Source organism: Leucoraja erinacea, chromosome 4 (genome assembly GCF_028641065.1).
Source record: "Leucoraja erinacea ecotype New England chromosome 4, Leri_hhj_1, whole genome shotgun sequence".
In the NCBI taxonomy this organism is placed as follows: domain Eukaryota; kingdom Metazoa; phylum Chordata; class Chondrichthyes; order Rajiformes; family Rajidae; genus Leucoraja; species Leucoraja erinaceus.
The window spans coordinates 9,161,228-9,173,255 of NC_073380.1; the positions used below are offsets into that span (position 1 = coordinate 9,161,228).

Here is a 12,028-nt window from a genome sequence, read left to right on the forward strand (position 1 = left end):
TGCATTGGCGGGCTGCCGAGCCCCAACGCTGGTGGTAAAAGTCCCCTTTGAGGACTTCCCCTTTAAGGGCAGGCTCCAGATGCTCCGTGGAGCCCCTGGTGGACGTGGTTTTAGGCCTCTGCACCTTCCTGGACACTGCACACCCGATCCAGCCTGCCCACTTGCTGCCCTCTGGACAGCCACAGCTCGTCGGCACGCTCCGCTAGAGCCCGGGTGTTTTCAAAACTTACCCCTGTGAGGAGCGGGCAGATGTCGTCTGGAAGTTGTTGCAGGTAGGCACATCCAAAAAATATACAGCGGTGGTGGCCATCCAACATCTCGCTCATTAAGACCGATAGTTTACGGCTGCAGAGCCCGCCCATGTTGTAAATGTCGGGCCGCTCACTCCATCCGACTGAGGCCGATGGTTTGGAGCAGCAGCGCCTTCAGGCCGCCGGTGGATCCTGCAGGAAGGGGATGATTCGCCCGGACGTTTCCTGGTTGAGCGCGCCGACCGCGTAATGGTAGCGCGTTCTCATCGTTGTCCCTTTAAAGAATGAGGCAGACACGAAGTTTGTCCGAAATTCTTGTTCTTTATTACTACACTAATTATCCTCACTCACCAACACCGTGAGCGCGCGCGATTAACCCTTAATATTGGTAGCCTGCGAATGAAGAATTGTGATTCGGCCTGCTGGAACCATACATCTATGGAGTGAAGGAATAGGAGCGGCACCTATTTCCTTCGCACCATAGATGCTGCCTCACCCCCTGAGTTTCTCCAGCATTTTCGCCTACCTTCGATTCTTCCAGCAGTTCCTTCTTAAACTGTATATGTAAATGCCGTTTTTAATTAATTTAGAGGTACAGCGCAGAAACAGGCCCTTCGTCCCACCCAGTCCACACTGACCAGCCATCCCCGCACATTAACACTACCCCACACACACACGAGGGACAATTTACAATTACACAAAGCCAATTAACCTACGAACCTGTGCAACTTTGAGTGTGGGTGGAAGCCGAAGATCTCAGAGAAAACCCACGCAGGTCACAGGGAGAGCGTACAAAACTCCGTACAGACAAGCACCCGCAGTCAGGATTGAACCCGGGTCTCTGGCGCTGTAAGGCAGTAGTTCTAACACTGTGCCACATTTTTCAAGTGAGGAGGGATGAAAACCTTGTTTACGACTTTTGTGCAGATCCTTCACATTTATGGAATAGTGAACCAACAACAGGTTATTCTATGGTGTATTTAGCTCATCATTCCGTGCACACGCTGAGCTTTGGTGGAAGCTTAATCCCTTTTAAATTGCGTAGTACAAATGTCAGCAGTTGCTTTAAATATTTAGTGTGCTTTGTGTGCTAAAGGTCTCTCAAAGTGTTCCTATAGATAATTCTCAAATACAGCTCAAATAGAATGAGTCTTGCATTGTTATTTGTCCCTGGCTTTACAAAATTAAAAAAAAAATACTTTGCGTCATCTATATTACACAGAGCTCAGTCAAGGTGCAGGTTTACAGGACTTTGGTTAGGGGTCGGCACGGTGGCGCAGCGGTAGAGTTGCTGCCTTGCAGCACCTGCAGCGCCGGAGACCCGGGTTTGATCCCGACTACGGGTGCTTGTCTGTACTGAGTTTGGACGTTCTCCCCGTGACCGCGTGGGTTTTCTCCAAGATCTTCGGTTTCCTCCCACACTCCAAAGACGTACAGGTATGTAGGTAAATTGGCTTGGTAAATGTAAAAATTGTCCTTAGTGTGTGTAGGATAGCGTTAATATGCGGGGATCGCTAGTCGGCGCGGACCCGTGGGTCGGTGGGCCTGTTTCGGAGATGTATCTCTAAACTAAACTAAATTAGGCTTCATTTGGTAGACAAATATGCTGGAGAAACTCAGCGGGTGAGGCAGCATTTATGGAGCGAAGGAATAGGTGACGTTTCGGGTTGAGACCCTTCTCCTATTCCTTCGCTCCATAGATGCTGCCTCACCTGCTGAGTTTCTCCAGCATTTTTTTTCTTCCTTCGATTTTTGGCAGCATCTGCAGTTCTTTCTTGGGCTTCATTTGGAGTATTGCGTGCAGTTCGAGGTGCCCCCATTGCACGGAGGACATGGAGGTTTGCGAAAGGGTGCAGAGGTTTACCAGAATCTTGCCTGTATTAGGGGGTATTAGCCACAGGGACAGGTTGGACAGGCTAGATCTGTTTTCTCTGGAACTTCCAAGGGGTGCAAGAAGACCTGACAGAAGTATGGATAGGGTAGACAGTCAGAACCTTTCTCCCAGGACAGAAATATATCAAATATGAGGGGGCATATCTTTAAAGTAAAAATGGCAACGTTTAAAGGCGATGTGCGGGGCAAGTTTCACAGTTCCTCACAGTTCCAAGTGCTACGCCAATACTTTGATACATCGGAAGTGCAGTGCAATTCCTGTTTATGTCCGAACAAGATTTTCACTACAAAGTGCGTGAAGGAACCGCAGGATACTGGTTTAAACCAAAGGTAGGTACAAAAAGCTGGAGTAACTCGGCGGGACAGGCAGCATCTCTGGAGAGAAGGAATGGGTGATGTTTCGGGTCGGGACTGAAGAAGGGTCTCGACCAGAAACATCACCCATTCACTCTCTCCGGAAATGCTGCCTGTCCCGTTGAGTTACTCCAGCTTTTTGTGTCTATTTTCACTACAATGCCAGGTATCGGAGAGAAGAGAACCCATTTTGGCTTGCATTGTTCCAAAGTTACCAACCTGGTACTAGGGCGGCACAGTGGCATAACGGTAGAGTTGCTGCCTTGGAGACCAGATATTCAATTTAGCCAAATAATCTTACACCTTAGATAGACACAAAGTGCTGGAGTAACTCAGCGGGTCAGGCAGCATCTCTGGAGAAATTCAACCTACAAGCCTGTACGTCTTTGGAGTGTGGGAGGAAACTCCGAGCATCTGGAGAAATCCACGCGGTCACAGGGAGAACGTACAAACTCCGTACAGACAGCAGCCGTAGTCGGGATCAAACCGGGGTCTCTGGTGGTGTAAGTCAGCAGCTCTACCGCTGCGCCGTTATAATGGGCCTGTCCCACTTTACTTACGCCATTTTTTCGGCGACTGCCGGTACCCGTTGCAGGTCGTCGAAAATGTTCAACATGCTGACAATCCAGCGGCGACCAGAATAAGGCACGACTCTTTGGGCGACTACTCATGACCCAGAGTAGGCATCACCCCGCGACATGTCGCCAGGGTGTCGCCTGTATGGTTGTGAGTCGTCTCCTCAGTCGCCCAAAGAGGCGTAGCGTCCTTCTGGTCGCCGCTGGATTTTCAACATGTTGCACATTTCCAGCGACCTGCGACAACCTATGACGGGTGCCGGCAGTCGCTGGAAAAGTCACGTAGGTGGGACAAGTCCATTATAATCATCACTTTTTAAATATGTTTTTTGACCTTGATTTATTTACATTTGAAACTTGGAGGAAAAAATGTCTCAGCAGTTATTCTTATTGTACCATACAAATTCCCCAGCATTGTACTGTTTCTTATCTTCCTTCCTCTTGCAGTTTTGTTTCGACTCCTTCAGTGTTTTTATTCTTTCTCAGTATTTTTTTTTTTTTTTTTTGTTCTCCTTCCTCTTTCTTTTTGCTGCTTATTTTTAATTCAATTCCTGGCCATTTCGTGATTGCCTGGTGCACTTCCACACGCTCACATATTGCCATCGTTTATTGTCCCTGCAACAAAAGGAGATTGTTTAATGCTTCCCAATCTATTCTGAAGTAAAACAGCGTCGTAAACCTAACGCTTGGTCATTGTCTCACGGATGCCAGTGGAAAGGTTTATTTAGAAAAGGTATAAACTCGCAAGCATTTCGTGTCCTTTTATAAACGGAGTAATTTAAGAATTGTGAATTAATGGCTATTCCATCGAGGCTAAGTTAACATTTTAGGTCTGAAATGTTCTCCGGAGTTAATTTAACAAAATAATTGGGCTGAGTACAAATGTGAAATGCTGATTTCTTCCTGTAAAACCTACCGTTCAGAACAAATTGAACCTCTTTGCTTCCAGCGGCAAATAAATCTCACAATGAAAGTCAAATGGTTAGAACTGGATTTGCCTGAATGCTGGCTGGATTCGAGAGTATTAGCTACAAGGAGAGATTGGACACACTTGAATTATTTTCTCTCAAGTGACAGTGACTGAGAGGAGTGGTGGACACTGTCTGGTCCATCACGGTTTCTGACCTCCCCACCATCCAAGGGAATTACAGGAGGCACAGCCAGCATCAACAGAGACCCACACCATCCTGGCCACACTCTCATTTCACTCCTGCTATCGGGAAGAAGGTACAGGAGCCTGAAAACTGTAATGTCCAGGTTCAGGGGCAGCAGCTTATTCCAACAACCATCAAGCTCTTGAGCGCCTCACACTGTTTGCATTTAATTATTTCCTTTCTCTCCACAGGTACTGGAGGTACAATGAAGAAACGCAGGTGGTGGACAGTGGTTATCCCAAATCCATTTCAATATGGAAAGGAATTCCTGAATCTCCACAAGGGGCCTTTGTCAGCAAAGAAAGTGGTAGGTACAAATTAAAAATATGGCAGTCCTGATATGGTGTTTCGATCCAAAATGTCGACCATTGCTTTCCACCCACAAAAGCTGTTTGATCCATTGACACACCCAGACCCAAGGGTCATAGTTGAAGAATATGGGGGTCGGCCATTTAGGACTGAGATGAGGAACAAAAAATTTAACCCAGCGAGTTGTGAATCTGTGGAATTCTCTGCCGTAGAAGGCAGTGGAGGCCAATTCACAGGATGTATTCAAGAGAGAGTTGGATATAGCTCTTGGGGCTAATAGAATCAAGGGATATGGGGAGAGAGCGGGGTACTGATTCTGGATGATCAGCCATGATCATATTGAATGGCGGTGCTGGCTCGAAGGGCCAAAAGACCCACTCCTGCACCTGTTTCTATGACTTCATCCTGAATATTGTTTGCTGTATACAGGTAAAAAGTTGATTAGGTGCTTCAGGTTTTATCTTAGAGTTGTAGAGTGATACAGCGTGGAAATAGGCCCAGTGGCCCAACTTGCCCACACTGCCCAACATGTCTCATCTACACCAGCCAAAATGTTTTTTTAAACATTGTGATAGTACCTGCCTCAACTACCTCCTCAAAATCGCATTGCCCATTGATTTTGGTGCACACATAGAATGTAAAAAGATAGAGTGGCAGCTAATTAATAATTTCTATTAATAATATTATTATTAATAATTATATAATGCTATATAATTATAATATAATAATTATATTAACTGTTAATTATTATTAATCTGCTAAATTCACTGATAAATAATTAAAACATTAATAAATACTTATTAATTTTAATAATTAAATTAATAATTTATAGTAATGAATAAGTAAACAACTCCAAATCATTCATGAGCGTTTTACAGATCATATTCACTCATAGCAGGCCCCAAATTGTCCTAAAGTGGATTAATATGATGGATACAAGGAACTACAGATGCAGGTTTCTAAAAAAAATTTCTGGAGTAACTCAACAGGCGGAGAACAAGGATACGTGGCGTTTCAGGTTGAGACCCTCCTTCAGACTCAAAGAAGGATCCCGACCCAAACTCTCCAGCACATTGTGTCTTTTTTTGGACTAATGTGAGTTTGAGTTTAATTTGTTGTCACGTGCGGCCGAGCACCCCGAGCAGCGGCCGAGCTCTGGCTGTACCACATCCTGCACAAAGCCGCCGGCGTAGCCGTGCACCTTCAGTGAACACGTTTAAGAAAGAACTGCAGACGGTCGAAGGTGGACAAAAATGCTGGGGAAACTCAGCGGGTGAGACATGCAAGGATTGCATGTTGTCTACCTGTGAACAGGTGATTTGATGCCTGCCATCGGGGCGGGATCCATGTGTAAACGTGATGGATGTGGCCCGCCATCCGCTCACAGACATGCGTCCTGGCCCCTATGCAGAACAAGGTTGCCGACCCCTGCAGTACATGGTTACAATCAAGCCATCCACAGTGTACAGATACATGATAAAGGGAATAACGCGAATAATGTTTAGCGCAAGATAAAGTCCAGGGTCTTCAATGAGGTCGGGACTGCACTCTAGTCATAAATTGGTTGGTTCAACTGCATGATGACAGCATGTATGTATCATACGATAACAGCGAAACATGATGTACCTTTCAGTCCTTGCACAAGGGGAACATAAGACAATGTGCAGGAGGAACTCAGCGTGTCTGGCAACGTCTGTGGAGGGAATAGACAGATGACATTTCAGCCTGAGATTACGTCTGTCCACAGACGCTGCCTGACCTTGCCGGGTTCCTCCAGCACTTTGTGTTTTGCTCAAGGTACCAGCATCTGCAGTTCCTTGTGCCTCGTGGCAAACATAAGATTGATGTGAAAGCATACCAGTGGCACGTAAATGACCCCACCTTTCTCATTCATACATGGCCATTGCTACAATCAATTGATTCCCCAGTCTCTTCACTTGCTGGAGTAGTTAACCTGAATTGAGTATTCAATATTTTCTCCATTATGGTACTGTATCCATAGTAACTACCCTAGCTACCAAATAGGACGTAATTCAATTTCCACTTAAGAAAGATATTGTCAACATGAATGTATTTAATTACATCCAATCAGACATTTTGTATTTACACATAAGTATCTGTGATTTATGATCCTACCAGGGATCCTCCCTCCTTCAGTACCCCCCACCACCCCCTCACCCCACCCCTCACCCTGCACCCCTCACCCTGCACCCCTCACCTTATTGCCCTCACCCCTCACCTTATTGCCCTCCCCCCCCCCCCCCCCCCCCCCCCCCCCCGCCTAACAACTCTCAATAGGGTTTAGGGATGCGGTTGTCCTTGTACAACCATCACTGAAAGCAAACACAAAGGGAGACTTGCCGATCATTTCACTGAAGCCAAACGTAGACTGGGCAATCATTTCGCTGAACACCTTTGCTCAGTCTACACGGGCTTACCTGATCTCCCGGTTGCCAAACACTTTAACTCCCCATCCCATTCCCACTGATCTTTCTGTCCTGGGCCAGAGTGAGGCCAAACGCAAATTGGAGGAACAGCACCTCGTATTTCACTTGGGCAGCTTACACCCCAGCAGTATGAGTATTGATTTTTCTAACTTCAAGTGACCCCTTGCATCCCCTCTCCCTCCTTCCCTTTACTAGTTTCGCTGTCGTCCTGGTGAGTTTCATTGTCTGTATAACTCGTTTCACCTAGCCAACAGCAAATGGCCTGTTTCCTTTATCATTGTTACTTTTTCTGCATATCTTTCATTCATTTATTCCATATCTCTGTACATTGTACATTGTCATCTATGTCTCTCGTTTCCCTTTCCCCTGACTCTCAGTCGGAAGAAGGGTTCTTGGCCCGAAACGTCGCCTATTCCTTTTCTCCAGGGATGCTGTCTGACCTGCTGAGTTACTGCGGCTTATTCTAGGGCCTGTCCCACTTAGGCGAATTTTCAGCGGACTGCCGGCGAACACACAGACAGACACAGACAGACACAGACAGACACACACACACACACAGCAAGAGAGGGGAGCGCTGTCTGCAATTCACACAGTGCAAAGCCAAGGTGATACAGACACACACAGCGATGAACAGGAAGGTTAAGACGGCTGTGTATGGTAAGTCCTTTAAAAGGGGGGGGGGGGGGGGGGGGGGGGGGGGGGGGGGGAAGGGGGAGAAGGAGGGGAGACACTTTTAAGAAGCCAGACAACTTTTAATAAACCAGAGATACACAGCTGTGAAGCTCGGTGGGCATTTAACATTGGTCGGTTATCCTTGGTTCTGAAAACTCGTGCTTACGTTTTTTTACCCCAATGAGCCAATGAACACAACCGTTCAGCATAAGCGATTAACTAAAACTACCTACGACTACTTCGACTACCTATAACTACGTGGCGATCCCACTACAACTGCACCTACGACTACAGGATTATCAATTATCTCCATGGTGTTCAATTTTTGGTCGAAGAAAAATTTTCAACACGTTGAAAAATTTGCGGCGACCATACTGCGGCCGCGACTATTTCCCAGAATGCGGGAACTCCTCGCGACCATGAAGGAGACTCACCAGAGACCACCAGCGAAACATGTGGCGAGCACAGAGTCTCCTGCACTCGCCTAAAAAGTCGCCTGAGTGGGACAGGCCCTTAAGTCTATCGCAGGTACAACAAGCAGTTAAGAAGGCAAATGGTATATTGACATTCTTTCCAAAAGCTTTTGCATATCGAGTAATCCATTATCTTTATGTACCTGTCAAACGTGGCTAATTTCTCGTCATGATCTGTAAAAAAAAATCAATGACAGAAAAATAATTATATACATTCTCTTTCTACTTTTGATTCTTTGCTAGTTGGGAAATCTCAAAGCTCACATTATTTCACGAAGAAACTTTGATTTACAGTAAATGGCGCCCATGCCAGTCGACCCTTGATGTGCTAATCACGGAACCGCATCTAGCAATCACATATTACAATTGCTGCACTCTTTTAAACATTAGTCATATTGTTCCCTCTGTCGTGTATCTGTACACTGTGGATGGCTTGATTGCAATCGTGTATTGTCTTTCCGCTGACTGAGCTCAGTCCGTCCAGGCCTACACGATCTCCTGGTTGCTAAACATTTCATCTTCCCCTCCCATACCCACACTGACCTTTCTGTCCTGGGCCTCCTCCATTGTCAGAGTGAGGCCCAATGTAAATTAGAGGAAAAGCACCTCATATTTCGCTTGGGCAGCTTAAATCTCAGTGGTATGAATATTGATTTCACTAACTACCTGTAACCTTTGCTTTTCCTCTCTCTCTCCATCCCTCCCTCACCCTAGTTCTCTGACTAGTTTCACTGTCCTCTTGATTAATCTTACTGTTTGCATGCCTCGTTGTCACCTCACCCTCAGCCAACAATGATCCATTTCCTTGGTAGGCAAAAATGCTGGAGAAACTCAGCGGGTGAGGTAGCATCTATGGAGCAAAGGAAATAGGTGACGTTTCGGGTCGAGACCCTTCTTCAGACTGATGGGGTGGGGGCAGGAAGAAGAAAGGAAGAGGCAGAGGGCTGAGGGGGAGCTGGGAAGGGGAGGGGAAAGAAGGAGAAAGCAGGTACTACCAAAAATTGGAGGTTAATGTTCATACCGCTGCGGTGTAAACTGCCCAAGCAAAATATGAGGTGCTGCTCCTCCAATTTACAGTGGGACTCACTCTGGCCATGGAGGAGGCCCAGGACAGAAAGGTTGGAATGGGAGGGGGAGGGGGAGTTGAAGTGCTGAGCCACCGGGAGATCAGGTTGGTTATTGCGAACCGAGCGGAGGTGTTGGGCGAAGCGATCGCCAAGCCTACGCTCGGTCTCACCGATGTAGAGCAGCTGACACCTAGAACAGCGGATGCAATAGATGAGGTTGGAGGAGGTGCAGGTGAACCTCTGCCGCACCTTGAAAGACTGCTTGGGTCCTTGAATGGAGTCAAGGGGGGGAGGTAAAGCGACAAGTGTAGCATTTCCTGCAGTTGCAAGGGAAAGTGCCAGGAGAGGGGGTGGTTTGGGTGGGAAGGGACCAGGGAGTTACGGGGGGAGCGGTCTCTGCGGAAAACCGAAAAGGGAGGGGATGGGAAGATGCAGCCAGTGGTGGGATCCCGTTGGTGGTGGCAAAAATAGCGGAGGATTATTTGTTGTATGTGACGACTGGTAGGGTGGAAGGTGAGGACAAGGGGGACTCTGCCCTTGTTACAAGTGGGGGTATGGGGAGTGAGAGCAGAGTTATGGGGTATAGAAGAGGCCCTGGTAAGAGCCTCATCTATAGTAGAAGAGGGGAACCCCCCTTCCCTAAAGAATGAGGACATCTCCGATGCCCTGGTTTGGGGAGTCCAGAACCAGAGGCCGCAGTTTAAGAATAAGGAGTAAGCCATTTAGAACGGAGACGAGGAAACACTTTTTCCTCACAGAGAGTGGTGAGTCTGTGGAATTCTCTGCCTCAGAGGGCGGTGGAGGCGGGTTCTCTGGATGCTTTCAAGAGAGAGCTGGATAGGGCTCCTAACAATAGCAGAGTCAGGGGATATGGGGAGAAGGCAGGAACGGGGTACTGATTGGGGATGATCAGCAATGATCACATTGAATGGTGGTGCTGGCTCGAAGGGCCGAATGGCCTACTCCTGCACCTATTGTCTATTGGAACACCTCAAGGAACATTTCCTTGATCACTGTCTGCTTTGATCTATTGCTTTCACACCTTTCCCTTCCATATCACTAGATTCCCTCTATCCTGACAATCTGAAGAAGGGGCTCGACCTGAAATGTCACCCATTCCCTCTCTCCAAAGATGCTGCCTGTCCCGCTGCATTACTCCCTTTAATGTCTATCTTCGGTGTAAACCAGCATCTACAGTTCCTTCCTATACACTCATTGTGAAATGAATCAGTTTGTGTTTAACTTCCATTTTAGAAACATAGAAAATAGGTGCAGGAGTAGGCCATTCAGCCCTTTGTGCCTGCACCGCCATTCAATATGATCAAGGCTGATCATCCAACTCAGTATCCTGTACCTGCCTTCTCTCCATAACCCCTGATCCCTTTAGCCACAAGGGCCACATCTTAAATATAGCCAATGAACTGGCCTCAACTACCTTCTGTGGCAGAGAATTCCACAGATTCACCACTCTCTGTGTGAAAAATGTTTTTCTCATCTCAGTCCTAAAAGATTTCCCCTTTATCCTTAAAGTGTGACCCCTTGTTCTGGACTTCCCCAACATCGGGAACAATCTTCCTGCACCCAGCGTGCCCAACCCCTTTTTAGATTCTTGGTTCAGCCCTAGAAAGACTCATCCCTCTGAGATCTAGAGATCCGACCATACAGCTTGACCCAAACTGTTGACTTCCTTCTTTTAGATATCGAGTGGCCTGTTGTACCGCTACTTTGCACAGCTTTGCTAGTTTTTGAGTTAGTGTTTACTGTGCTAACCCGTGAGATCGAATGACTTTGTTTTTGCATTTCCAGGGTACACGTTTTTTTACAAAGGAAAGGAGTACTGGAAATTCAATAACCACAAACTCAGGGTGGAGCCTAATTATCCAAGATCAATACTTACAGAATGGATGGGATGTGATCGAACTAAGACAGCAGAGGCCGACAGGCAAGATGCACAAGATGACGTTGACATTGTGATCAAAATGGATAACACTTCCAGCACTGTGAATGCCATAGCCATTGTTATCCCTTGCACATTGGCCTTGTGTTTCCTGGTATTGATTTACACAGTAGTTCAATTCAAGAGGAAAGGAACGCCACGGCACATACTATACTGCAAGCGGTCCATGCAGGAGTGGGTATGATCATTGCCGGCGAAGGCGATGTGGAATTTCAACAAGTGGGCGGTTACGCTAAAACCCAGCAACGGCACATTGGATCACGGCTGATTTTCTCAGAGTTGTCTGTTCTGAGCTCGAGTGGAGGTTATAAAAGAGAGAGGGGAAAGCTTTCATAATACACGGATCTATCACCTGTATTCCAGTCCCTTTGCCTTTCTTTGGTGCATCATTCCGTATAGGTCTTTTAATCCGCAAGCTTGATGCCCTCGTGGAATGTGACTCCACGTTAAGCAAATGGAAAAACCAAGAAGAAGAAAAAAGCAAACCTCTCGAGTGGTACTGGTGACGTGACCTCTTCCCTGTTTTTCTGGGACGGGAGGGGTCTTTGAGAATCCTTTCTCGACGGTGACTTAACCTTTTCTCTGAGCCAGGAATGCCCTTGAAACTGTGCATTCATCTTTTCAAAAGAGGATCGCTATCTATCTAATGGGGAAATATTGCTGCATTTGATCCTTTCATGCACCAGACTCGGGTTATAACACATAGTAAATTGGGTTGTCCAAGTAACAGGGGCCAAAATATCTGCAATATTGTTAACAGCCTTAAAATATATTTTTCATTTTTTGTTTTTGTTCAATCGGTTCTGAGAAAAACCAACTGCTATTGTACACATCGACTTAACTTCAGGAAATGTAGAAATTCATTCTAAAGACTTC

The 12,028-nt window shown here is 46.6% G+C and overlaps 1 protein-coding gene across 3 annotated transcripts in view; it reads left to right on the forward strand.

The window, feature by feature from the left end:
• Positions 1-11,637, forward strand: part of LOC129696137 (matrix metalloproteinase-16-like) — a 208,985-nt gene extending 197,348 nt beyond the window's left edge. For all 3 annotated transcript variants that reach the window (XM_055633637.1, XM_055633636.1, XM_055633639.1), the window contains 2 exons: positions 4,419-4,534; positions 11,002-11,637. In XM_055633637.1, coding sequence (XP_055489612.1) covers positions 4,419-4,534; positions 11,002-11,336 — 451 coding nt within the window. In that variant the 3' untranslated portion in view covers positions 11,337-11,637. The remainder of the gene's footprint in view (positions 1-4,418; positions 4,535-11,001) is intronic.
• The last annotated feature ends 391 nt before the right edge of the window (positions 11,638-12,028 follow it).